Source organism: Podarcis erhardii (genome assembly GCF_964252035.2).
Source record: "Podarcis erhardii genome assembly, chromosome: 3".
In the NCBI taxonomy this organism is placed as follows: Eukaryota; Metazoa; Chordata; class Lepidosauria; order Squamata; family Lacertidae; genus Podarcis; species Podarcis erhardii.
This window is the reverse complement of record NC_138507.1, coordinates 66465940-66493761: the sequence shown is the minus strand read 5'-3', so window position 1 is coordinate 66493761 and position 27822 is coordinate 66465940. Positions and strand designations below refer to the sequence as shown.

Sequence of the window (27822 nt, the reverse complement as noted above, 5' to 3'; positions counted from 1 at the left end):
AGTGGGAGTTCCAAAAGGGGCTTAATGTGCTTCTCATGAGAAACCAAACCAGCTTAATGCTAGGCCATGACATTTGTAGGGGCTAGGTGTGTGAGTTAATTTTGCTTCCAAAGTACTGAAATATTCACAATTCCATTTCAAAATATCTTGTAAGGTTTCTCATTTTGCAGCACACTGAAGCCTGGGTTCTTCTACCACTTGATTGCTTCCAACATCTGGGATCCACAGGACTATGCAGTGAGCTTACACAGCTTCTGATATTGCTAGCTGTGGACCTCTGCTTTTCCTCTTGGAGAGTACAGAAAGTGGTCTGTGACCAGTTTTTGTTTTTTAAAGAGGTGCATACTCTAAGGTGCATGGCTAAATCTGTAGTGGAGAACTCTCAATAGTAATAGAGAAAAACAGTGTTAGAAAAAGCTAGGAAAGCTAGGAGCTAAATGGCACCTTAAATCTAGGTTATTGGCACAACAACAGAATGTCTAGGTGCGCTTTTTTATAACAAGAATACAAAGCTGAAAATGAGTGAACTGCAGCTAAAATATTATGTTCATTTTTCACATAGTCAAGTCCTCCTGCCTACCCCCTTATATTCTTAAGAGGGTCTCTAATCTTCAGAGAGTAGCTGGAAGTGGGGAGGCAGAAAAAGTTCCTCCTTTCCTTCCATTCTGCAGTTTTAATCTGAAATCTTAGGTGCAGTACTGTGCCCAGAGCTCAGAAACCACTTGCACTAATGAAATTCCCTGTCACAAAAGGCGCCTAGAACAATGGGAGTTTCAAACACTGAAACCCCTCCCCCCTCCATGTTTACCATTTTTAATTGAATGCTCGAACACAATCAATGAAAAGTTCTGTGTGACACAAAATTCTGTATATGCTTATGCTAAGAAAGGTTGTTCCAATAAAAGATAACGTGCTTTTATAAACCATATCTGTACTTATCACCAAATGGCTATGGCCTTTGTCCTGACACACCCCTCTCCTTGCCTCATTTTGCAAAAGCAAAGTCTAATGAGTTAAATTTTATGAGATGCCCAATAAAGGAAGTAAAAATGTTCCCATGAAATGAGTTGCAGTTTGCACATTGCACTTTCAGTTGGCACCAATAACAATGCGCCTTGAAAAACAGGCAACATTTCCTGGAGAGAATAGAATTGCAAATGCACTGTAGCCTGCTGAATGAGCTGCTGGATAACAGCGATGGCCCATCCAGCCTCACATTTCTCTGGTCTCTGAGGGAAGGCATTGCACTTCATTGTGAGTACCAACTATTTTTTTCAACATGTTTAGCAAATGCACTTGGATGGGTTAGTGAAGCAAAGCAGAGCTTAGTGTGAACCAGGGTTTGGACCTTGCCCCACTTGTTGTAATGTTTGCCATGTATGTCTCCTGCCCTTCCAATATAATCCTTGCAAGCATAGGCAGAGTGCTTTTTACCACTGAGTTGTAGGGAATTGGGGATGAGGTTCTGTAGGTCAAAAGGTCCATCTTCAAGGCACTGTTCCGTCTTGAAGGATTCAAAACTGCATTCTCGTGTACCATGTCCTTTCGATAACATTACTTCTGATCAGAAAGCTCTTGCTGAAACATATAGGAGGCAAAACCAAATTGTGGTTTTGCACACTTTCAACTGCAAGGGAAAACAGAAAGTGAGAGACACTCATATTTACGTTCCCTGCCTGTAACCTGTGGCATTGTGCCATTGGCAGCTAATGTTCATTAAAACTAGGAGCTAGATAATAAAAGGGGGAGAGTTTCAGCTCAAGGTGTTATGTTGCTATTGTATAATGCAGCACTGTCTGCAGTAACTTGAATGCATGCATACACACACACACACACACACACACACACACACACACACACACACACACACACACCATGCCCTTTAACCAGGAACTTACCTCATTTTCAACAGTAAGGAAGAAAACACTAATGGGAGAGCCAGGGATAGGAAATGGCCATAGAAAGTAACCATTTTTTAAGTGGATAGTCATGTTAGGCTGTTGTGGACAAAAAAAAAATAAAAAAATCAAGGGTGTAGCACCATAAAAGTTAACACTTTTATTATTATGACATAACCCTTGATGGGCAAAAGTGTAAAACCTGAGTTTTTCATAATCAACAGTAATTAGTAATTGTTTCAGTTAATCTGTCCACCCCTTCACTTCACCACCAGCTTGGCTGATACATCCTCAATATTAAACATTTATTCTTGCACAGATTGATGTCCCCAATTCAAAGTAATTTTTAAGCAGTTAATTTTTGAAGTTCCTCTCTTGACTGATTGGACCGAGTGCTGTCTCAATCACAGCACACACAAACTTAAGCATGGTATTAGGTTTCCCACAGCTCGCCCTCTCCCACATCCCAAGGCTCCAGGGTGGTGGTGGTGGGGGGGGGAAGAGGTTGACCAGCTTATCCTGGCAGACAGGTGAATCAATTAGATAAAGGCAGAGGCAGAGCATATGCTCACGCTCCCAAGGGGGCCGGGGCACAAAGGGTGGCCTCCCACACGCCACAGTTCAGGAGAGGAGAGTGGCAGGGAAGCTGTTGCTCGCTCTGTTCCTGCTCTCTGCCGCTGGGCCAGACATGACCCGGCAATGGAGCTGCTGCAGCCGGGTACGCCTCGCCACGGCTGATGAGGGCTGCTCTCTGCCGCTGGGCCAGAAGAGCTGCTGCTGCTACTGGGCACGAGGTGTGCTGCCCACTCACCTGCCATTTTGTCACTCCTCTCAGTCTTGACACCCAAGGCAGACCGCACTCACTGCAGCCCCCTTCCTAAGACTCTAGATAATGGGAAAGGGAGTGTAAAATGCTGAGTGAGCAATGCCTATTATGCCCCCAAGGCCAGCTGCATGCCCAGTGGAAGCATTTTTATCCATTTTGTTTCATTCTTTAAATGAGGCAGCTTTTTCTCCAAGGGCTGGAGCAGAGCTGGATGGATTCAGCTCCTCTGCAGTTAGTAATGTGTAGAGGTGCACACACCCGTTGCTATTAGGCATGTGTTAGAAGCCAGGTAGTGAGCTGAGCAGTCTGGTAGCTCTTCCCCCTGCTAGGCTCCAGTTTTGTGCTGGAAACACTACAGGCCGGAAGGAAACCACAGCACACAGCTCGCGTGTTCAAGCCTCTTTGCAAAGAAGATAAGGAGCTCACCCTTTCTGTGTCATTTTAAAGTTGCTTTGGCAACATCTGATGCACTGTTGCAGCTGCTGGTCTAAATCAGACGTCATCCTTTGTCAGAATTGTCAAACAACAACAACAACAACCCTCGAACATTGGGGAGCATGTTTGGTGAAGATACAAGCAGGGCAATGACCCTGTGAATGGTGCTCTGAAAGCAATTGTAGGTCAGTGCAGACATTAGCAGCAATGGCAACTGCCCAATGTAAATAGCAGCTTCAGGGGATTTATATGCATTGGGCATCTGTCATTGCTGCTGGTGCAACCCACCTGCTGGCTGGGGTTTTTTTTACACACACACATACTCCACCAAACCCGAATGCCTCCCCTACTCAAGGTTGCTATTTTAAAAAGAAAAATCAGACTTGCAAGGTCAAAATACGCATTTGACATGTAGTTTGGCTCTCACCCTGTGAGGCTGCCATTTGATAAAGCCTTTGAATAAGTAGCTGCAATCACTATTAGTGTTTAGTTATGCCAGTGTTTCCCAAACTTGTGTTTGTTTTTGATCTACTCCCACCATCCCTAGCTAGCAGGACCAGTGGCCAGCGTTGATGGGAACTGTAGTTCAAAAAAAAGCTGGAGAGAGACCAAAGTTTGGGAAACACTGAGTTATACAATACCTAGAGGTAGGTAGGTATTACATACCGTATTTTTCCATGTATAAGACACCCCCATGTATAAGACGCCCTCTATTTTTAGGGACTCCAAATTAAGAAAACACCCCTCAGCACTACCCATGTATAAGATGAGCCCCAGTTTTCTTTTCATTGTCTATTAAATCTTTCTGTTGCTGGTAGTGGTGAGACAAATCTCCAAGATGATGCTGAATAGACAGAATTGCAGTGGCTTCCCCAGAGTGACTCTAGGGCACAATGTCACCACCATAGCAGCCTGAATTCCATGATAATGCTGGACCCCATCATACAGGTGTTTCCCCCCTCAGTCACAAAGCATTGCAGTTGATGAGATTAGGGGTGCATGGTGGCATCATTTGGAGGTAAATCCGCTGCCCCCCCCAAAATGCCACAAGTAAAGTATTTATCCTGTTTCATAACCTCATCCCTTCCAATTATGAACAGTGGTAGTCATACAAAAAAACAACAACCAAAAAATCCAGCACAGACCAGCCATCCTCAAAGAAACTGAATAACCACAACAAGCTGGGCAGAATTTGTTTTTGTTTTTCAACGCTTAAAAGATTTGTTAATTACTAAGCACTTGCGGCATTTGAAGCCGCTTCACAAACTACGAGAGATGATATCTGTATTTTACTAACCACACTGCAGAAGTGCAATCCCTCAGTTACGTTGTTTTGGGGTGTTACAATCAGAGATAAGCCTGAGCTGCTTGTGCGTATGCACATATGTATAGGCTTGTGCATACGTCACTCTTGCACACCTATTTAGGAACATACCTGCTGTTCTGACGAATATTGGTTGTCCAGAGGGTATATTTAATAAGAGATCATTTTGCTCAGAATATCAGAAGAAAGGCTGGAGTCTTTTGGTAAGTCAAAGGCAGCTGATATGAACTGAGCTCTGTGCAGCAAGGGTTCTCAAATGTCCTCATGAGCTTTTCTTAACAGAAAACTAAACCTTATGGCCTCCCTTTTGGCTTTAGAAAGGCAACTTACTGTTCATTCTTCTCAAGGTGCAAATTACTCCTCCCTAGTATTAGGAAAAAGGGGGCTGAAGTCTCTAAGAACAGGAATATTTTGGAACTCTGCATCATTTAATCCACATAAAATGTGCATAATTGTACCAGTCAGGAATATCTGTTAGCTCAACAGCAAGCTAGCAACAGGAGGGACACATAAAATATAATGTTTTATTTTTAAAAGTTTAATTGATATATTAATGTTACTTGCAAAATCCTGCCAACATACTGATGTAACTACTTGTTTATTATAATTTATAAAAACACTGTCTTTTTAAGAAAGCATACATCAGTAAATGGAGGGAATCAGACAAGCGTTCTCCAAGTCCATAACAGCTGCTTATTATCCATTAATCTTTGAAGACTAAGGAAGGTTGCTATCTTTAGTATTTACTAAACAACAAATCACTAAATAAGTGTTTTCCTTTTGTTTCCTCTCTAAAGCTGAACTGGCTGCGTTGGACCATTGACTGGAAGTCCGCCATCAAACAAGCACACACGAAACTACAGGAGGGTCTCCATTTTTAAAGTGCCCCTGTGAGTTTCCTATCTTTGGAGAAGAAATGGAAGCACAACAGAGCAAGCTGGAATTTTTCCACAAGTTGGGCTATGGAAAGGAGCAAGTCCGCCAAGTGCTGGAGAAACTAGGTCAAGACGCCTCAGAGAATGATTTGCTACAAGAGTTGGTTCAGGCAGGCAGCAGGCCTCAGGAGCCTGAGAACTGGACGCCAAGTTTTCACCCCACCCCTCCTGCCCATGGATCATGCAGGCCTTTGCCACTTTCCAGACAGTCTACTGAGGAAGGAAATGATCCCTCCAGTGTCTTGAGAGCTATTGTGATTGATGGCAGCAATGTTGCTATGAGGCAAGCATCTTTTTCATTTTGTTATCTCGGCGACTTCTCTGTTTCTTAAGCTTGCCCTGTGGTGCAAGCCAAACCTTGTCCGTAGATATAAGATGGGACACCTGAGGTATGGGAAATGCACTATGGCAGGGGTGTCAAACTCAAATTCATCGGGGGCTGCATCAGCAGTTTAGAACGGCCGGCACCGCTAGAGGGCAGACGTTCTCTGGCTTGTAGGCTGCCGCGCATGCGCTGAAGAGGCAGCTTTCTTGTGTCAAAAAAAAAAAAAAAAAGCGAGAATAAAAGGTGAAGGCTGGCGGCCGGCGGCGGCTACACGGGCCACATGACGAGGTCTGGCGGGCCGGATTGGGCCCGCGGGCCTTCTGTTTGACACCCGTGCACTATGGGGTTCAGAGGAGCATCACCCCCATTTCCAAGTGAACCGAATAACTGATTTGCATCATGTTTGGAGCGATGAGAGTGAGGTGATCTGAAAGTTCTTCTCTTGGGGTGGTTGATCGATGATGGCACATCATGTGCCATCAAGCAAGAGATAAGCATGCATGTGTGAACTATCCCATTTGCCTCATTTTCCCAAACTGGCATGCATCTCATCTCTCTCATCCCTTTAAAGTAAGCCATGCAGAAGTTTGCACATGAGGAAGTTGCTGTGCCGCTGACTGCTTTGATGCAAAATTATGTTCTCCAGAAGGAGATAAGAGTTATTTGTTATGGTAACAGGCCTCTATACAAACGGCCGACTTCCTGATGATAAAGCCAGAGGTTGGTTGATGGTGACAGGGAATAGCTGCAAGAGCTGCATTTAAGGGGAAATGTGAAGAGAGGGACAAACAGATTGGCTTGGCTGTGTCTGCATATTAAGCACACATGCAACCAATCTCTTTAGCATGCTAGAATTCTGCTTCCCAAACAGGAACTCCCTAAGAGGTATATCTCTTCTACAGACTTAAATTACAGCATAATCCTAACCATGTCTACTCAGAAGTCAATGCTTCTGAATTCAGTGCAGACTAGCAGGGTTAGGCTTGCAACCTTAGTTCAACAATGATGCCAATTTCCCAAGGATTCCTAGGAATTGCAGTTCTATAAAGTGGACTGGGGATTCCTAACAAAGAAACCTCATCACCTGCTCCAAACTACAATCTCCATGATTCCTTTGAGAAAGCTTGGCAGCACAATTGGCATATAATGGATATTAATTTTATTTTTTTATGGCTAAGTATTCATTTACTCCTTAATTATGCAGATTTTGGCTGTGTCTGCACATCATAATAGACCATAAACCATGGCTTACTGTTGATGAGCCACTTTGCTCCTTCCAGTATTGCTGCATTCATGATACTATAGCACAATAACTGGGCCACTGTGACTTCTGTTTCAGCTACCAACAACCTGCCCCTGTAGTATCGCTGTTAGAGCCACAAACTCCTCTACTGGCTTCCCACTATTAACACTTTCCATTTTGCCTTGTCCTTTTTTTATATCTTGTGATGGCTGTTAAATGATCAAATATCCAGGGACAGGAAGCCCTAAAGCAGTTGGTGCCTCCAAATATTTTGGACTAGGTTAGATACTGTTGCCCTAAACTAAATTAAACTTCTTTGTTTTCATACTCAACAGGCTGCTGAAAGATTAAACAAATGCCAATAAAATCAATGACTCACCTCTTTTTATCCTGGTAAACAACTGCAAGGTTTCTTTCTTTTGTGGGTGGAGTTTAGTTTCAGATAAACTCAAAGACCTGCGTATGAGAGTCAATGATTTTAGAATTGTTCCTATAGGTAGGCAAGGGAAACAACCTAGGACAACAATCCTGGGGGTGGCAACTCTATGATCATGCAGAATCTCTTTGATAGAGAGGTAATAAGGATGCTGGCTTAGATTAGCATTTAAGTCTGGTGACCATAAAGTCCAGTGCACCTGGCCTGGGAGAGCATGGCCCTGACTGAATCCAGTCAAAAAAGCAACTGAATAGACTCTTGGGCTGTGGCACTGTTTAGGGTGTTTTGTTGGGATTTTTGTTGTTGTTCTTGATGTTAATTTTTCTTTTTAGATCTCATTATGTTTTGTTTTTTTAAAAAATATTTTTTATTAACAATTTTTTGTTTGAATCACAATGCCAATAAGACAATACAATATCACATCTCTTAACATAGATCTTTTCACTTCTTTGGACTCCCTCGCATCTCCCGCTCCTGCGTTCCTGGTTATAATTTTATTCAGCAAATTTATCCCCTTATTTTGAATCTTCATATCTAATTTTCCAATGTTATATCTCTAATTTTGACTATCATTTTATTCAAATCTTAAAAAATTTAGATATAGCCAACATATTCCAAAATTTTTATCATTTCTTAAATTTATCTTATCTTCATAATTCACTTCCTTAAACTCAATGGTGCCAAGTTATTTATACTCTAGCATCCTTCTTAACATTCATACAATTTACAATATTTTTGTAAATAAATCTTAAATTTCTTCCAATCTTCTTCCACCGTCTCCTCTCCCAGGTCTCGAATTCTGCCGGTCATCTCAGCCAGTTCCATGTAGTCTATCAGTTGCATCTGCCACTCTTCCAGTGTGGGTAGATCTTGTGTTTTCCAATGCCTGGCGACAAGTATCCGTGCTGCTGTTGTTGCATACATAAAAAATGTTCGATCCTTCTTTAACACATTCTGGCCGACAATACCCAGGAGAAAGGCCTCTGGTTTCTTAGGGAAGGTATACTTAAATACCTTTTTCAACTCATTATATATCATTTCCCAGAAAGCCTTCACTCTAGGGCAAGTCCACGAGAGGTGAAAGAATGTTCTTTCATTTTCCTTACACTTCCAACATTTGTTATCAGACAAGTGGTATATTTTTGCAAGTTTGACTGGGGTCAAATACCATCTATATATCATTTTCATAACATTTTCTTTCAAAGCATTACATGCAGTAAACTTCAGCCCAGTAGTTCACAACCTCTCCCAGTCTTCAAACATAATGTTATATCCAATGTCCTGTGCCCACTTTATCATAGCCGATTTGACCGTTTCATCTTGTGTATTCCACTTCAGCAGCAAGTTATACATTTTTGAAAGTACTTTAGTCTTAGGCTCTAACAATTCCGTCTCTAGCTTTGATTTTTCCACCTGGAATCCTAGCTTTTTATCAAGTTTAAAAACTTCTTTAATCTGAGCATAGTGTAGCCAGTCTCGCACTTTGTCTTTCATTTTCTCCTGACTCTGCAATTTCCAATTATCTCCATCTTTTTCTAATATTTCCCAATACTTCGGCCATTTGGCCTCCATATTGAGTCTTTTCCGGGCCTTAGCTTCCAATGGTGAAAGCCACCTTGGAGTTTTATTTTCCAATAAGTCTTTGTATTTTGTCCAGACATTAAACACTGCTTTTCTGACAATATGGTTCTTGAAATTCTTATTAATCTTAACCTTGTCATACCATAAATATGCATGCCAGCCAAACGCATTGTCAAAACCTTCCAAATCTAATACATCAGTGTCCTCGAGAAGCAGCCAATCTTTCAACCAGCAGAAAGCTGCTGATTCATAATACAGCCTTAAGTCTGGCAGGGCAAAGCCCTCTCTTACTTTCGCGTCAGTTAATATCTTAAATTTAATTCTGGGCTTTTTGCCCTGCCAGACAAATCTAGAAATGTCTCTCTGCCACTTCCAAAAGCACTCTGTTTTGTCCACAGCTTGCAAAGTTTGAAACAAAAACAACATTTTTGGCAATACATTCATCTTAATAGCAGCAATTCGGCCCAACAAGGAAAGTATCAGTCTTGTCCAACTTTCTAGATCTCTCTTAATTACTGACCAACATTTCTCATAGTTGTCCTTAAATAGACTCAAATTTTTTGCTGTTAAATTTACCCCTAGGTATTTTACTTTTTTTACCACATTCAACTCTGTCTCTTTCTGAACTCTGTAACTGTCAAGTTTTTTTCCAAAACCTTAGTTTTTTGCTTATTTAATTTAAATCCCGCCACCCAACCAAACTCTTGAATCAATTGTAATACTCTTTTTGTGCTAGATTCTGGCTCCTGTAAGGTCAAAACTAGGTCATCTGCAAAAGCTTTAAGTTTGTACTGTTTCACTCCGACCCGTATTCCTTCAACCAACCGGTCTCCTCTAATCATGTTCAAGAGCACCTCCAGGACAGAAATAAATAACAAAGGGGAAATGGGGCAGCCTTGTCGTGTTCCTTTTTCAGTTTTAAGCTCTTCTGTCACCACATTGTTAACTATCAGTTTAGCCTTTTGTTCTGAATAGATTGCATCTATCCCATTTTCAAATCCCCATCCCACTCCCATCCCTTCCAAATTTTTCTTCATAAATTTCCAAGAAATGTTGTCAAAGGCCTTCTCCGCATCTATAAAGATTAAAACAGCTTTAGTATTAATATTTGTTTGCAGAAGTTCCAAAATGTCAATAATATTCCTTGTGTTAGCAAACAAATGTCTGCCTGGGAGAAAGCCTGCCTGGTCCTTATGAATTACTTCATTTAGAACTTTTTTGAATCTATTTGCTAAAATATCCGCAAAGATTTTATAATCCACATTTAAAAGGGAAATGGGACGGTAGTTCTTAAGTTGTGTCTTTTCAGTTTCTGATTTAGGTATCAACGTGATGAAAGCCTCTTTCCACGTTTCCGGCGCCCTTTTCCCTTCCAAAATTTCGTTGCCTACCTCCATCAATGGTTGTATCAGATAGTCTTTCAATGTCTTATAGTACTTGGAGGTAAGGCCATCAGGTCCTGGGGATTTGCCCAATTGCATGTTCTGGATGGCTTGTTCAATCTCTTGTCTTGTTATTTTAGAGTTCAGGATTGATCTGTTATCTTGTGACAGTTTTGGTAGTCCATTCTTTTTCAAAAATTGTTCTATCTCAACCTCATCTTGTGGCCCTTGAGTGTACAGTTGTTTGAAGTATCTCTGGAAACACTTTCTAATCTCCTCGGGGTTCTGTATATTTCTTCCTTCAAACTCTAAATTTGTAACTATATTCATTTTTTGTCTCTTCTTCAACTGCCAAGCTAGCAGTTTCCCACATTTATTCGCCGATTCAAATGTTCTCTGTTTCATTAATTTAACTTTCCACTCTATTTCCTGATTTATCAATTTAGAATATTGCGCTTGATAAAGTTTAATTTCTCTCAGAATCGGCTGTGACTTTGGTTTTATCCTTAATTTCTTCTCACATTCTTTAATTTTCTCCAAAATTCTATCTTTTTTCTCATTTTGTATCCTTTTCTTTACCGCATTCTGCTGTATCAAGAACCCCCTCATCACCGCCTTACTTGCGTCCCAGATGGTTCTTTTTTCCACCGTAGTGTTCAAATTTATCTCGAAATAGTCTTTCAAAGCTTTTTGGGCCTTCTTAATGATCTCCTGATCTCAAAACAAATTGTCATTCATCCTCCATCTGAAGGAGCCGGTTGGTAGTAATCTCATATCCATCTTTACTGCATTATGGTCGGAGCAGGTCTTTGGGCAGATTTCCACTTTTTTAATCTTAGGTGCCAGACCTCTAGATATCCATATTTGGTCGATTCTTGTCCATGTCAGTTGGGCTTCAGAAAAGAATGTTCCTTCTCTTCCCAAGGGGTTCTTTGTTCTCCAAATATCAATCAAGTCCATATTGTCAGTTAGTTCAAAAAAGGTCTTTGGTAGTCTGCCATCCTTTGTTACATTTTGACTTTGTGACTTATCCATGTTGGTTGATACGACCCCATTCATATCTCCCATCATGATGATGTTATCATAGTCCAGATAATCCAGCATGCTCTCGTGCAGCTTCTTGTAAAATTCCGATTTCCCCTCATTTGGTGCATAAATTCCTAATATCAAAAGCTTCTCTCCTTGGTGTTGTATCTCAATTGCCAAAATTCTTCCTTGTTCATCTTTAAATAAAAATTTTGGTGACAGGCTCTCCTTTGCATATATCACCACTCCTCTTTTCTTAACTCGATCCGAAGAGATAAATTCTTGGCCTAATCTTTTGTTTATTAACACTTTTCTATGGAGCCTAGTCACATGTGTTTCTTGCAAGCAAACAATGTCCAATTGTTCTTTTTTCAATATGTGAAATATTCTTCTTCTTTTTTCCGGGGAATTAGCGCCATTAATATTCCAACTCAAAAGTTGCAGAGGCATCCTGAATAAATCTGTTATTGTTCTGGTGGGGGTATCTTTTTCTCTGGATCTTCAATTTCCGAAGGTGGAGTTGGTCCAGGTCTCGGGGGTAGTTCAAGCCCTTTTTGAAGGTCTTCTCCGTAGGCAATCAAAAATTTGTCTCTATCTTCAGATGATTTAATTTTAACCTTCTTCCCTCTGAAAGTGAAGGATAATCCCTGAGGAAATTCCCACCTGAATATGATTGAGTTGCTCCTCAACAGCTTAACCAGTTCCAGATAGGTGGATCTAAGGTCCAAAAGTTGTTTCGGGATATCTTTGTAAATTTCAGCTCTCTTGTACGAAATGTCCAGTGACTTTCCGTAGTGTAGGCCTAGAATTTTATCTCTTTCCTCCTTCGATCTCAGGGTTATCAAGCAGTCTCTGGGCTTGCCTTTACTCGCAAACTTTCCGAGTCTGAAGGCCGACACAATTTTAAAGTCCTTACCTTCTTCCAAAAGCCAGAATTTAGAAAATTCTTTAGTCAGGAACTCAATTAAGTTTCCTTGTTCAAGTTCTGGTATCGCCCTCAGTCTCAGATTATTCTCCCGGTTCCGCAGTTCAATCATAGACAAATACATCTGCTGCTCCCCAACTTGTTTGGACAGTGGCTTGACCTCTTCTTCCAATTCTTCCACTTTTTGATTAGTTGCCTCAGCCAATTTACGGTTTTCTGCAGTGGCATCTGATAACTGTCCAATTGCTTGTACGTTCTGAGCTACTTGGTCATTTATTTTGCTTAAGCTGGCTGCATTTTGGTCAATCTTAGCCGTTTGTTCATCAACTTTCTTATCCAAAGTTTCCAATTTTTCCAAGATTTTCTCTAAGGTTGGGCCTAGTGCTCCTGCAGCCATATCTTCCTCTTGTAATTGCTCAATTTCTTCTTCCCCTGCCACCGGCAGAGTAGGAACAGAAGATCTACGTGCCTGTGAGGCTAAAGCTAAAGTTGTTTGTCTGGTTCTAACGCTAGCGTCTTTTTTTCTTGCGCCACTCATGCCAATTTTATCTAGCAATCAAGGTCAAACCGAGTTGTTCCCATGGGAATACGGCAGCCCAGAGAGCAAACAGTCAAAACAAAGGAAGGGAAAGAGAAAATAAAATTAAGTCACATCTGTAAGTCCAAAATCCTCTAGAGGGAGCTCATAATATCTTGAGGGAAGAGGCAAATCAATAAGGTTCAATAGATTCCAGTTTAGTTTCCAGTGACTTTCAGTTAAGTTGTATTTTAGCAGAGCTAGTATAAAAAGTATCACTTTGTGTTTTTTTTTAAAATAATTTTTATTGGGTTTTTACATTTTATAGCAACAGACACACACACAAAGACAAAAACACACAGATACAATTTCATACTCTAATTTTCTTTACCCACTTTCATTGACTTCCCCCCACCCCCTCCTCTTACATCCCAGTTCCAATAATTAATTCAGCAAGTTCTTACCTAACCTCTTAAACATATTCATATTGCTTTTAAAAATTTAATTCTTTTTGTTTATCTATATTCAACTTATCCAATTCTCTTATAATCATTAATTTCTTTTTTTTTAAGGTCGATCTAACTTCCCTTCCACAAATTTTTCCCTTTATTATATTAATTATAGGTCACATTGACCAAATAAACAAATCATAACATTTTATAGTTCTATTCTCTCTCCCCCCCCTGCCCCGGCTTCTGTCCCTTCCCAAACAAATGTCCAAAAAACAAACAAAAAATAGTTCTTAGCCCGGATTCCTCACGTCCGAGGCGTCTGATTCTCTGTCAGTCCCTCTCTGCCAACTATATTGGTAGTCCTCTTTGTTGGTCCTAAGACCCCGAAGGAGTTAGTCAGAGTCACATCATATTTTCTTTCATCCAGAATATTTAAAAGTGGTTGCTGCGAAGGATCATCTACTTTTCCATACTCAAGAGGAAAGTCCCAATCATGTTGCTTTATTCTTTTTAGTTTTAATATTCCAAGTACTCCAGGGACTTCCCTCTTCTTCTTTCTCATCTTTCGCAGGTTTGTAATCCAAAGGTCTTCTTGCTCGTACTCTAACAGTGTAGATTCCTGATTGATATTTTCCACTTGTAGTGTCTGCACTCCTTCTTTCCTCTCTGTCAATTCCAAGAGCATCTCTTCCTGCTCAGCTGCAGAGTTTTTGTCATACGTAAAAAGTATCACTTTGTCTCAGACAAGTGCAACAGTGGTGTTTCAAGGTAGCAAGTCCACAAGCACTCAGGTTGTAGCAAGTCCCAATAACAAAATGTCAAAATCTGCAATCTGACAGCTCTATTTTTTAAGCAGTTCCAAATACCCGGGTTTCTCAGTAAGGTATAACTTCAAAGGAAGAAGCTTAACACAGTCCATATAAAAGATAAATCCTGAAGTTTAGTTAAGTCTTCACTTCACACAGAAAGCAGTTCCAACGGATGCATAGATCAGTCTCTCCTTAGCGCCCCTTCAAAGGCTCCAAATGTCCCAATCTTTGCTTTGATGTTTCAGCAGCAGCGGAAGACGGACTTCCTGTTAACGTCAATCCACTTTCAACCAAATTTATTCCAAATTTAAGTTCCAATTCCCCCTTTACTCACGGGTTGTTGCTTTGAATCAATCTTTCCAGGAAGAAAGGTCAGCGCTCACCGGCAGCGGCTGTGCGGCTTCACTCCGCAAAAGTAGCGATCGACTCACAGCGCCGCGGACCCCCTCCACATTCCGGAGCCCCTTACGGGGTTCCTTCTGCGTTTCGGGAGCCGCATCTGGCACCCGCCGAGTCCCAGGAGCACAGGCTCTTGCTGCCTGTGGGTTTCAGATGCGGGTCTCCACTTCGCTGTAGCGGAAGACCCAATCTCCGCGGAGCTTCCCTTTCGCTAAAGGAAAAGGACCACCATTGCCGTTCGCGCCGCCTCCAGAAGTCTGTTTTTAGATCTCATTATGATTTATGTGGGAAATTGTTGAATTTGGTTGTACACTTAATGATGTGTTGTTTGTCACTTTTTGTTATGTTTCTAATTATGTAAATTTTGTCATGTTGTCAGCCACCTTGAGCATCATTTTAACTATGGAAAGACATCATACAAATTAAATGATGATGATGGTAGAGGCTGAAGTAAAATTACTTTAGAAATTTCATTCATCCCTGTACTGTACTTGGTTCCATGCCTTGCCTGTTTAATATCCTTGCCTATTTAATTTCCTCCATCTACATATATTTCGGAGCTGATTTGCTGTGATAAAGAATCTAGCTCTGACTCATCATTCTCCAAGGTGACTTCTGAACAGCAGGGGCATAGAAGGGAAGGAAACAGTCAGCAATAATAGCTGCCTCTGCCCTCACATTTTCATGAGACATACCTACAGAATATCAATGATACAAAATACTAGAACACATGTAAACTGAGCAGATATCATAGGCAGAAACTGTCAAAAAGCAGCAAGACTTTCTGACCCTAAAACATACTTCCTTTCTCTCAGTCTCTCTGTCTTTTCTTTTTTTTCCAGTCATGGAAATAAGGAAGTGTTTTCATGCTTGGGAATTCAGCTGGTGGTGGACTGGTTCAAACAGAGAGGTCATCAATATATCAAGGTCTTTGTCCCATCATGGAGAAAGGAACCAAGCCGATTTGATAACCCCATTACAGGTAGGCATGTCTCCCGTACATATTTTAGATATAAAAGCTTGCAAAATATTAGGTCACCATTTTGGCTCTTAGTTCAGACACATCCCACAGGAGTTGGTGCAAACAGGTGTGCTTTGGAAAACTCTGCCAAGGCTGGTCTAGGAGAATAAGATGGGCAAAATAGAGTAGATACAACTGAATTATTTTCTGTTATAAACACAGACTTTGATGTACGGTATTTAAATATTTTTTTTTTCAAATCTTTGCTGTATTGCTTAAAGAGTGCAAGAGAGCCAATCACTTTCATTCTGTCTCCCCAACAAAAATGTCTCCTGCAAATAGCCTGGCATCTTTTTCTGCCTTGTGTTTCTAACACTAATATTGAGATGTACGAGACTCCAGGTCAATGGCTAGGGTTAGCAGCTCATGAATGAAAACATCCCTTCTTCCCTCTGGCACTGGTAAAAAGAAAAAAGAAAGAATATCACATTATGTATTTCCATAATTCACATGGATGTTGCAGGTACTCAATAGCTAACACATTAACTAATAACATGAAAACATTAAAGGATGGTTATGGAGGAAGTGATTTTTAGACTACAGAGTGACAAGGGAACCAAGGACCACATTTCCTCATGGACAACCTTCCAGGGGCCACATGCCAGTAGTGGGTTAGTCCAGAAGAAAAAGTCTCAGAACAACCGATGTGACTCTTGCACAGCCCAAAGCAATATGTTTCTACAAACATACACAAAAACACTTAAGGAAGGTGAAGGTTATGGCTGGAGGAGAATTTCAAGAGCCAGAAAGAGAAGCCAGGAGGGTTGTATTTGATTCATGAGCTGAAGACCCTCACCCATGTCAGTGGCATTTGTTTCAACCTATCTGTCTATGCTTATCCCTGTAGAAATGAATTCCAACTCATAGTGGAATGTTATGCTTCCCAAAGTTAAGGTCTACTCTACTATGTGAACAGCAAACTATTTTTTAGATTTATATGCATCATCCTCAACTGCACCACTGTAATTCACCTAGTTCTCTTCCCATCTGTTCCATAAACTGATGACCTGCTTTATTGTCTTGGGACCACAAGCCAACTCACTCTAGTGAAAGGTGATAATGTAGACCTGAATTGTGCTTATTAACTGGTAGATCAGATCACTGATTGTGCAGATTAGAGCAGAGCTCAGGTATTAATCCACCATTTTACTCTGATGACATCACTCCTACCACAAGCCAACTTGAGCTCTTGATTGGTCCAGTTTATTAAGTGCTGAACATGCAAAATCCACATTGTGGAGTTCTGGCCCTCTTTAAATTTAATCAAGTAATTTACAGACCAGTTCACATTCCAGTTACACTGAAATCAATGGAATTAAAATGGATTGAATCCAAATAATTAAATTTAATTTGAGCAGCTGATTCTGCTGTTAGTTACTAATATAGTGACTTGAATGGAGAAACCTTTAAGCACATTTTTGAGGATTCCTTGCATGATTTGTGGTGGTGTTCTTATTCCAAACTTCTGTTTGGGATATTCTTTTTTTTTTTTAAAAATTCACTTCTCTTATTTTTACATAGATCAGCATGTTCTTGAAAAACTTGCAAAGGAAGCAATTCTTGTGTACACACCATCCCGCAGAATGAAAGGCAAAAGGCTGGTATGCTATGATGATCGGTACATAGTTAAACTGGCGTATGAGCAAGATGGAATCATTGTTTCCAACGATAACTTTCGGGACCTGCAGAATGAAAATCCTGAGTGGAAATGGTTCATTGAACAGCGACTACTGATGTACTCCTTTGTCAATGACAAGTAAGACACTGGCCTATTTGCAAATATTATTTCACCTTGGGTCACGTATCTGAGTGAAACTGAACCTTAGTATGGTCAGCTGCAGTTCTCATTACATTAAGGGGGGAAAGTACTTAGCTTTTTGAAAAGGCATCCTTGTCATTTGTCCAATAAACTGTGATCATTTCCTTTTTAGATTTATGCCTCCTGATGATCCCTTAGGCCGGCATGGACCCTCTCTTGACAGCTTTCTCAGCAAAATGCCACAGATTCCCGAGCCAAAATGGCAGCTCTGTCCTTATGGTAGGTTTTGTTTAATGCCATTCACAGTTTTATCTGCCTCCCTGGTGGGATCCACAGGGAGATTAACTTGAGGCTCTAGAGAAAGAACCAAGACACAAGTGTTATTCAGACATTCCAATCTCTCATAAAACCAAGGAGAGCAGATGTATACATGCTTGCTCCACTCAAGTTGGAGAGAAATTCTGAAGTGGGGAAACTTCCCTACTCATGTAGACGCCACACATTATTTTTGCCTCCATTGCAGACATTTGCCTCCAATTTGTGGAGAATGATGAAAAAAGCAGTGGGGAAATGCACCTAGTGTGCTCATCCCAGCTCTCCCTCATGCAATTCTAATTCCTCTGGTGGGTGATTCATGCACCTGCTTTTCATATTTTCAGTGTAAAATCCAAATGGGGAACATGTGCATCAACCTCATGCAGAAATGCTCAGGCTCCCTCAACTTCCGGAGCTCACAAATATTTCAACAGAGGTGACAACAGAAGCACATAAAGCAGGTGTGCAAGCCACAACTTTTTGCCACCTTAAAAACAATTGCAAGTACTCCCCCATTTCATTACAAAAGACAGCAGGTAGTATGCGATGTAATAGTTACTTTCCCCCACTCTAAATTTGTTTGTCTATTTAAAGTATTTTCACCCTGCTCTTCAGCCAAAAAAAAAAGACTCCTGGAGTGGGTTACAGAGGTCAATACTACGACTGCAAGCCTGACAGTAACAATTACATAAAAGACAGGGCATAAAAAGAAATTTGTATTAAATTTGAATTAGTTTGGTGTTAATTTGTTAAAAATAAAAAATTAATTGGCAAAAGAGAAAGAAAATAAGAAGCAGAGAGAACAAAAGAGTAGAGGAACATAACAAATTCAGACACTAGCTCTTAGTTCTAGATTTCAGCAGATCATGGAGCTGGATCCAAGCACAGTGGAAGGTTCTGCGGCTTCCTCTCCCTCCAACGGCTCATGTGATTGTTGCTGGTAACTGAAGGGAAGGCTCTCAGCTGGAGGGGTGCTAAAACTCAGTTGGAGGGGTGCTAAAACTGCTGTTTTATCTCCTGCTGGTGACCTTCTAGTGAATCTCACCATACAGATTGAACACGGGGGTTTATTATTGAGCAAAGCATTATGATACGCTTCTGCATGTCTTCCAAGTGAAACAATAGCCTGTGGTTTGAAACCCACATTTCACATGTTGTACCTTCTTTGCATAGCAGGAATTACCACACAGTGTGAGAAATATACATGCCACATTCTCACTGCACATGCAAAACTATCCTCAAGTTAGGAGAAGCGTGCTGTTCTGGCAATGGCCACAAAGGGGCTGAATGGCCCTTCTGATACAAAGATGAAGTATCAGAATACTCTGGGCATACCCAGAGCAGCCAATGACATGAGTTTCTGAAAAACATACCATTCTCTCTTAATATTAATTGTTCTATAAACTGATAAGCTCAAAAGCATCCAACAGGCTTTTATCTGCCGTGCAGGCTTGCTTCCACGACCCTGTGTTGAATACCACTGAACATGTATTTAGCAAATTATCTGCTCCGTTTTCCCCCAACAGGCAAAAAATGTACATATGGCATCAAGTGCAAATATTACCACCCAGAAAGACTGACTTGGGACCATCGCTCTGTAGCTGATGAGCTCCGAGCTAAGACAAAGACCAACTCACTTGCTCAGAGGACAGAAGAAGAGAAGACAAGAGCAAACCCAGTAAAGAACAGAGATGGGAATACATCACATTTACCTGGTCTCACCGGTGGTAGTGTTATTGGCAGGAGAAGCTCAGCACACAGCTTGGCAACATTTCACAGTAATCCCCAACAGTGGGAAGGAGAAGACAACAGGGATGCAACAAGTGACTGGACAAACATACATCAAGGCAACTGGCAGCCTGAATCAACTGAATTACAAGAAGATCAGGCAGGGGTCATGTCAAAGCAACTGACTGCATTGTCTCTCAGTGCCAGCAAATACTCTGGAAATACTCTTGCTGGACCTGGTAAATATGAAGACATAGTGGGTGACCCACGTAGGGATCATTATCTCAAATACAACCAGACTTCATCTCTGTCTCCTCACAGTATGTGCTGGGATTGCCCTTGCTTACAAATATGTAATTTTCAAGGATGTTACAGAATGCAAACAGCAGCAGTGTCAGTCCCGACCTCACAAACACCTTCTAGTTTGCTAAGGGATGGCTTGAAGGACCAACATGAAGGACAACATAGCTGTATGGTTTCTTTGGCTGAGTCATTTTCAGGCTACAAGGATGGAGATATGAAATATCCTGGAAATCTGCAGACCAAATCTTACAACCCATTATTTTTTATGGATTCCAGCTCATTCAACACACTAGACCATTACACACATTCTTCTGGTACTGAGGCCCAGCAGAATTTGACTCTGCAGTCACTTCCTAGAGAGCAAGCAAATGTCCAGCAAGCACAGTACTTTGGTTTCCCATATAATGCGGCAGAGCAAACTGTGTCCTCCTCCTCCACCGATATTGTAGATGTGACACACTTAATGCCATTCGTTCAATGGCATGGGACCCTACATAGCAGATCTCCTAACAGAAAACCATGGTAGAGAGAAAGAAAGGAGTTAATGGCCTATTCAAAGACTCCAGTATTCACCTTCATGCTCCACCTGAACAAGTCTCTCAGTGGAAAGTAGTATTTATATGCTGGCCTTGAGATTTGTTTGTATTCTACATCCCCTACCTTCCGCATGATTTCTCTTCTGCCATCATTGCAAGCAACATCCTGACCTTCACTCCCTCTAGCCAGTTTGTGTTGTTCTTTCCAGAGACTACTCACATGCCACACTTCCCAAAAAGCTTTTCTTAGATCAGTGTTCTTCAACCATGCATCCATAGAATACAACTCCCAACATCCTTGACCATTGGCAAAACTGGCTGGGGATGTTTTGAATTGTAAGCCAGAGACTTAAGGTTGAAGAACTCTGTTCTAGATCACCACCACAACCTCCTCTGTTACAATCTGTTTAAATTCCAGTTAACCCCTTCTCCACAAACAAATCCATCTTTATAAAATCCATCTTTCAGCTTTTTCTTATCTGTGTCCAAGGTCCGTGTAGAGCTTATCCTTACCAAGGTTATACTGGTGTTACATTAGTGTGATAAAGATGTGGATGAAAAATATATACAGCTAAATATTTGAGGATGCGTTGTTGGGCAATGCTGATAGGGGTGCAGGCCCATGCAGGGGGGGGGACAGCAGGGTACACTTGCCCCAGGCCTCAGGGGACACTGCTAGGGACTGGTTGCTTTTTTTGTTTGAGTGTGTAACTTTATTCTAAAAAGACTCCTGTCCTGGGCCTCAGACAAGCTCTGCATGGGCCTGCAGGTGGGGGCCCTCTCTGGCATGTCCAAGTAATGTTTAGAAATGCACTTCAGTATGCTTTACGTAGAATACACGTGCTCAACTGGGCAAACAAGGTCCTGTGTGGATGCTTGAGTGGCATCTGTGACGAGAAGCAACTTTTGCCAACTTTGACTGGTGCTCCAGTTGTGGCATTTTGACACAGTTTGTAATGTCCAGGTTAGATTATTATAATGTAGTATGTATCAGACTGCCTCTGAAATGGTTTTTTGAAACTGCAGCTGGTCCAAAATATAGTAGCAGCTCTTTTGCTCCATTTAAAAAGGGCCCTGCTCTTGCCACTTACCATCTGGCCTGGGGCGGGGCCTGAAGCCTCATAAGGACTGCGTGCTGCTTGCTGCCTGCTGCCCAGGAGGACTCCCTGAGTGAGTGCTTGAGGGTCCTGCTTTTGCCACTTACCATCTGGCCTGGGGCGGGGCCTGAAGCCTCACAAGGACTGCGTGCTGCTTGCTGCCTGCTGCCCAGGAGGACTCCCCTGAGTAAGTGCTTGAGGGCCCTGCTTTTGCCACTTACCATCTGGCCTGGGGCGGGGCCTGAAGCCTCATAAGGACTGCGTGCTGCTTGCTGCCTGCTGCCCAGGAGGACTCCCCTGAGTAAGTGCTTGAGGGCCCTGCTTTTGCCACTTACCATCTGGCCTGGGGCGGGGCCTGAAGCCTCACAAGGACTGCGTGCTGCTTGCTGCCTGCTGCCCAGGAGGACTCCCTGAGTGAGTGCTTGAGGGTCCTGCTCTTGTCACTTACCATCTGGCCTGGGGCGGGGCCTGAAGCCTCATAAGGACTGCGTGCTGCTTGCTGCCTGCTGCCCAGGAGGACTCCCCTGAGTAAGTGCCTGAGGGTCCTGCTCTTGCCACTTACCATCTGGCCTGGGGCGGGGCCTGAAGTCTCAGAAGGACTGCCTGCTGCCTGCTGCCCAGGAGGACTCCCCTGAGTGAGTGCCTGAGGGTCCTGCTCCTTCCTGCCACTTACCACCTGGCCCAGGGCGGGGCCTGACAGGCCTCACTAGGACAGTGTTACTGCAGGAGGGGCACAGATTGTTTTTAAAATGTTTTTTTTAAAAAAATTCTTTTGGATTTTTTGTATGTGGGGGGTGGGGGTGGGATGGATGTTTGGTTGGGTTTGGGGAATTATTTTTTTTATTTTGATGTTTTTGTAATTTTTACATTTTTTTGTTTGTACTGTTTTATTGGTTTTGTTTGTTTGTATAAGTTGTTATTTTGTTCTGAGGGGGAGGGGTCAGGGCTGCCGGGGAGTGGGCCCCAGCCCACAAAATGGCTGGGGCATGTTCCACAGGGGGGAATGCACTGGGACAACCGATCTCAGTGATCACGGGTAGGAGGAGGAGTTACGCTAAGACCAGACCATGTCATTACAGAGGAGGCAGGTTTAGTCGTTGTCTGAGGACTATTCCTGCCTCCGGGTCTGGTCCTGACTGGATGGATACTAGAATCAGCAAGGGATACCCACATGACCTGAAGGTTCTGCTGTGCAATGCCAGGTCAATGATTCATAAGACCACTGCCATCCATGACTTGATCATGGATGGAGGATTTGATCTGGCATGTGTAACAGAGACTTGGTTGGATGAAGCAGATGGGCCTGTCCTTGCCGCTGCTTGCCCACCAGGTTTCTCTTACGCACAGCAACCCAGGTCATGTGGGCGGGGAGGGGGGGTTGCAGTGATTTTTAGGAAGTCATTAGTCTGCACCAGGCGTCCTATTGGGAAGACCCAGTTTTCTGAGTGCATGTTCTGGAAGTTGGGCAATAGGGGCAGTACAGGATTCCTTCTGGTGTACCGACCTCCCCGCTGCACCAAGGATTCCCTGCCCGAGCTGCTTCAGGTCGTGGCGGATGTTCTCCTGGAGACACCTAGCTTGGTTGTCCTAGGGGATTTTAACATCCATGCCGACACGACCTTACAAGGAGCCGCTCGGGACTTCGTGGAAAGCATGGCCTCCATGGGGCTGTCCCTGAATAAGTCTGGCCCAACCCATAGCCGTGGACATGCCTTGGACCTGGTGTTTACCTCTATGGATGTTGGTGATCTGACACTAAGTAAAAGTGAAACAAAAGAAGTGCCATGGTCAGATCACTTCCTGGTGCAACTGGACTTCTCTGCGACCCATCCCCTCTGCAGGGAGGTGGGACCAATTCGGATGGTCCGCCCCCGCCACTTAATGGATCCAAATGGTTTCCAGAGAGTGGTAGGGGATGCTTTATCCCATGTTGATGGCCTTTCAGCTGATTCCCTGGTGGCCCGCTGGAATGCGGAGTTAACCAGGGCTATTGACTGTTTGGCTCCGAAGCGCCCTCTCCGATTGCATGGAGCCCGGAGAGCCCCGTGGTTTTCCACGGATCTGAGGGCAATGAAACAATCGTTGAGACGGCTAGAGCGCCGGTGGCGGATAACTCATTCTGAATCTGACCGGACACAGGTTAGAGCTCAACGTCGAGCCTACCAAGTGGCGATAGCGACGGCGAAGAAGAATTTCTTCACCGCCTCTATTGCATCTGCAGAAAACAGCAGCAGGAGACTTTTTCAGGTCGTTCACAATTTAGCGGAACCACCTGTAACATCGGGGCCCAGTACGGGCCACATATTCTCCTGCAATGATTTTGCAAAGTTTTTTGCAGATAAAATCGCTCAGATTCGGGAAGAAGTAGACTCCACCGTGGGAGCAGGGCCAGGGCGGGAGAGTGCTAGAGTTCTGTCTAGTCAAGTTGAGTGGGATCAATTCCAATCTGTTACCTCCGAGGATGTGGACAGGCTGCTTGGACGAGTGAAGCCAACCACCTGTCTCCTGGATCCTTGCCCATCCTGGCTTATAAAAGCTAGCCGGGAAGGACTGGGCGATGGGCTTCGTGGGGTGGTGAATGCTTCCCTCCGTGAGGGAGCCTTCCCAGACCCACTGAAAGAGGCGGTGATTAAACCGCTTCTTAAAAAATCATCTTTAGATGTGGCCACAATGGCCAACTATCGCCCAGTCTCAAATCTTCCATTCTTGGGCAAGGTGATAGAGCGAGCGGTTGCCGAACAACTCCAGGCACGCCTGGAAGAAGCGGACCATTTGGATCCCTTCCAGTCGGGATTCAGGCCTCATCATGGGACTGAAACTGCCTTGGTCGCACTGGTTGATGATCTCCGGTGGGCTAGGGACAAAGGTGAGAGCTGTTTCCTAGTTCTGCTGGATCTCTCAGCGGTGTTTGATACCATCGACCATAACATCCTTCTGGACCGTCTTGAGGGGCTGGGAGCTGGGGGCACTGTCCTACAGTGGTTCCGCTCCTTCCTCCTGGGCCGTGTTCAGAAAGTGGTGGTGGGGGATGAGTGTTCAGACCCCTGGGCTCTCACTTGTGGGGTGCCTCAGGGTTCTGTCCTCTCCCCCATGCTTTTCAACATCTACATGCAGCCGCTGGGAGAGATCATCAGGAGGTTTGGGCTGGGTGTTCATCAGTATGCAGATGATACCCAGCTCTACCTCTCTTTTAAATCAGAACCAGTGAGGGCAGTGAAGGTCCTGTGTGAGTGTCTGGAGGCGGTTGGAGGATGGATGGCGGCTAATGGATTGAAGTTGAATCCTGACAAGACAGAAGTACTGTTTCTGGGGGACAGGAGGCGGGCAGGTGTGGAGGATTCCCTGGTCCTGAATGGGGTAACTGTGCCCCTGAAGGACCAGGTGCGCAGCCTGGGAGTCATTTTGGACTCACAGCTGTCCATGGAGGCACAGGTCAAATCTGTGTCCAGGGCAGCTGTTTACCAGCTCCATCTGGTACGTAGGCTGAGACCCTATCTGCCTGCGGACTGTCTCGCCAGAGTGGTGCATGCTCTGGTTATCTCCCGCTTGGACTACTGCAATGCACTCTACATGGGGCTACCTTTGAAGGTGACTCGGAAACTACAACTAATCCAGAATGCGGCAGCTAGACTGGTGACTGGGAGCGGCCGCCGAGACCATATAACACCAGTCTTGAAAGACCTACATTGGCTCCCAGTATGTTTCCGAGCACAATTCAAAGTGTTGGTGCTGACCTTTAAAGCCCTAAACGGCCTCGGTCCAGTATACCTGAAGGAGCGTCTCCACCCCCATCATTCTGCCCGGACGCTGAGGTCCAGCGCCGAGGGCCTTCTGGCGGTTCCCTCATTGCGAGAAGCAAAGCTACAGGGAACCAGGCAGAGGGCCTTCTCGGTAGTGGCGCCCACCCTGTGGAACGCCCTTCCAGCAGATGTCAAAGCGATAAACAACTACCTGACATTCAGAAGACATCTTAAGGCAGCCCTGTTCAGGGAAGTTTTTAACGTGTGATTTTACTGTATTTTTTGTTTTTATGGAAGCCGCCCAGAGTGGCTGGGGAGGCCCAGCCAGATGGGCGGGGTATAAATAATAAATTATTATTATTATTATTATTATTATTTTAGCAGTTTATGTATATGCTGCCTTGAAGACCAATTGGTAGAGGGGTGGGCTAGAAATCTTTTTAATTAAATAAACAAACCAGCAACACACCCCTTGTGTATTTCATTTGACTCAGATACTCTTGAGATATATGGTGATAGATATATATCAGTGTGGTGTAGTGGTTAAGAGCGGTAGTCTCCTAATCTGGGGAACCGGGTTCGCGTCTCCGCTCCTCCACATGCAGCTGCTGGGTGACCTTGGGCCAGTCACACTTCTGTCTCTCAGCCCCACTCACCTCACAGAGTGTTTGTTGTGGGGGAGGAAGGGAAAGGAGAATGTTAGCCGCTTTGAGACTCCTTAAAGGGAGTGAAAGGCGGGATATCAAATCCAAACTCTTCTTCTTCTTCTTCTTCTTAATTGTATTTCAGTATTAATATACTTCTTAATTGTATTTCAGTTCAACAATTACTTTGATAAAATACATATTTTGTTATGTGCAAATGGCTTTAGATACCTATTAGGTCCATAAATTACCACATAGCATTTAGCTTAAGGGAAATGCTGAAGTTGCCCTTTGGGGCGCCTCAGGGTCAATTTTTTATAGTAGCCCAAATCTCAGTTGTATAGGTGTATGTATTTCTTTCAATTTTAATTCATGAGCTATTGCTGCAATCTGCTCCGATTGTATATTTTATCTTTATGAACGTTGTTTTTATTGTGTTATGTTATGTGAGCTGGTCTTTGACCGTAATAAATTATCTATCTACCATATAGCATATATTAAACACAAAAAACAGCGACAATTTCTTGTTGACAAAGGACAGCTGGACATATAAAGGGCCCCATTACCTTCAGTAGCTTAGGGCCTCATCAAACCTAAATCTGGCCCTGGGTCACAGGCACTGGTACAACACTGCCTGCCAGACGCTTGCCTTAAAAAGGGAAGTTTGGGAAGGGAAGGAGCAGCGGATCTACATCCCCGCAAGCCCAGGTTCCTGCCACCTGCCGGAGAGCGGCAGCGAGCCCTCGCCCCTCTCGGCCTCTTGTTCTCATCCATCGTGCTTCAGACAAGTATGTACTATATTGACCTGACTATAGGCCCTACTTCCACAAAATACTCGCATTAATATAGTAGGTATAGGGCGGCGGGGTGGGGGGGGGTGCTTCGAAAGGAGAAGGGTGGCGATTGGAGAAGGACGCTTGTTATTCTTCGCTGCTCCTCTTAGGCTTAAGGGTTTCGTTTTTTCTCTTGTCCAGGAGCTCGCAGAGGAGGCGCCCTGACAGGGAGGGCAGGCAAGGCCAGGCCTACACTTTCATGCTTCAGAAACAAGCATGTGAACTCAGCGGGAAGACTCCTCTGCCCCTCCCCCAATTTCTGCCCATTTCCACAACTTTGCAAAAGGCCTTTCAGTAGCAGCAGCCTGTCTTTCCCGCCTCCCCGCCCTTTTCCCTTGTGTTCGGTCTACTCACGGAGGCGTGCTGTATTCCCACAAGGGAAGCATCATTTCCAATATCACAATTCTTTGCAGCTGCTCACACCCTACGGATATAGCCTGGTCATAATGTAGCACCCTGCTTGTGGTTAACGCTTAGCTGGAATGAAATATTCAACGCAGCAATAGAGAAATTAAAATAGTAATTTATTTGTCAGACAAATAAATAAGAGGCACAGTGGTACATGGTTACCAAGCTCTGGCCTGGCCTCCTGCCATTCTGGCCAGCACTTATATTCCCTTAATCCAGCCCCCTTTGCTCCTCCTGTGGCTGCCTCTGTCCAATCAGCCTGGTTGAAATTCCTATTGGCTGTTTGGTAGAACCAATCACAAAAGATACACCCACAAAAGATACACCCACTTCCTTGCCCTTATAAGGGAGACAAAGAGCTATATATATGACATATAAGTAATAATATATCTTACATGGAATCTTAATTACCAGCTCACCTCTTGCCCTCCTTGCCCTATTGCCTTCTAAAACAAATGGTTAATCTTACATTTTTATGTTCAACAGATGTCAAGGATCTTGAGTTTCACATCAACATTGAAAGATTTCCTTCATTTAAGGTTTCTAAACAAATGCCTGACAACTATATATCAAGACTGCTTGGATGGCGTCTTCTGTCTGGCAGGGGGGCTAGGCTCATTTGCCCCTCTGGTCTCCTATTGCAATATGACTCTATGAAATAAGAATCTAGCATTTCTTAAATCCTTTGCATAATTACATTTAAGCCAATATATTTAAGCTAATATATTTCATACATTTATCATAGGTAGCCTCTTAAAAGAATAAAGCTTTTCAAAGTAAAAAGGAAGGAACTCAGTAAAACACAGCTTTTAAAAAGAAACCTCTTCAGTGTACACCTCCCCCTTTCCCCCTCCTTTCCCAGCCAGCTAGATGCTTCTCCCATTAGCTCTTCTCAACATTTATTGCCTTTTTTTAACTCTCTCAG

The 27822-nt window shown here is 43.3% G+C and overlaps 1 protein-coding gene and 2 long non-coding RNA genes across 5 annotated transcripts; 2 read left to right on the top strand and 1 right to left on the bottom strand.

Annotated features, from left to right (window-relative positions):
* The first annotated feature begins 1121 nt into the window (after window positions 1–1121).
* Window positions 1122–21238, top strand: ZC3H12D (zinc finger CCCH-type containing 12D). 2 transcript variants are annotated; one of them, XM_081854349.1, is made up of 6 exons: window positions 1122–1254; window positions 5281–5701; window positions 15356–15495; window positions 17056–17290; window positions 17466–17572; window positions 19135–21238. In XM_081854349.1, the coding sequence occupies exons 2-6, from the start codon at window positions 5400–5402 to the stop codon at window positions 20163–20165; spliced, it is 1815 nt and encodes a 604-aa protein (XP_081710475.1). In that variant the 5' UTR covers window positions 1122–1254; window positions 5281–5399; the 3' UTR covers window positions 20166–21238. The 2 variants fall into 2 exon arrangements, with proteins under 2 accessions (XP_081710475.1, XP_081710476.1); XM_081854350.1 differs by lacking the exon at window positions 1122–1254 and adding an exon at window positions 4468–4686.
* On the bottom strand, window positions 1253–26407 carry LOC309337682. Of its 2 annotated transcripts, none has more exons than XR_014154480.1 (3): window positions 26223–26407; window positions 7366–7442; window positions 1253–1627 (listed from the first exon to the last, which is right to left on the bottom strand). It is a non-coding gene; the product is annotated as an uncharacterized lncRNA (long non-coding RNA). The 2 variants fall into 2 exon arrangements; XR_014154481.1 differs by lacking the exon at window positions 26223–26407 and adding an exon at window positions 15315–15378.
* On the top strand, window positions 5708–6890 carry LOC309337707. Its single transcript, XR_014154515.1, has 2 exons — window positions 5708–5834; window positions 6095–6890. It is a non-coding gene; the product is annotated as an uncharacterized lncRNA (long non-coding RNA).
* Window positions 26408–27822: the final 1415 nt, after the last annotated feature.

What these genes read in the sequence shown, in the direction of transcription:
- ZC3H12D (XM_081854349.1), top strand. Translation starts at nt 5,400, where the DNA reads ATGGAAGCACAACAGAGCAAGCTGGAATTTTTCCACAAGTTGGGCTAT. An exon ending in GGCAGCAATGTTGCTATGAG is followed by an intron (nt 5,702 to 15,355) that starts GCAAGCATCTTT and finishes TTTTTTTTCCAG; the next exon opens with TCATGGAAATAAGGAAGTGT. An exon ending in TACTCCTTTGTCAATGACAA is followed by an intron (nt 17,291 to 17,465) that starts GTAAGACACTGG and finishes TTTCCTTTTTAG; the next exon opens with ATTTATGCCTCCTGATGATC.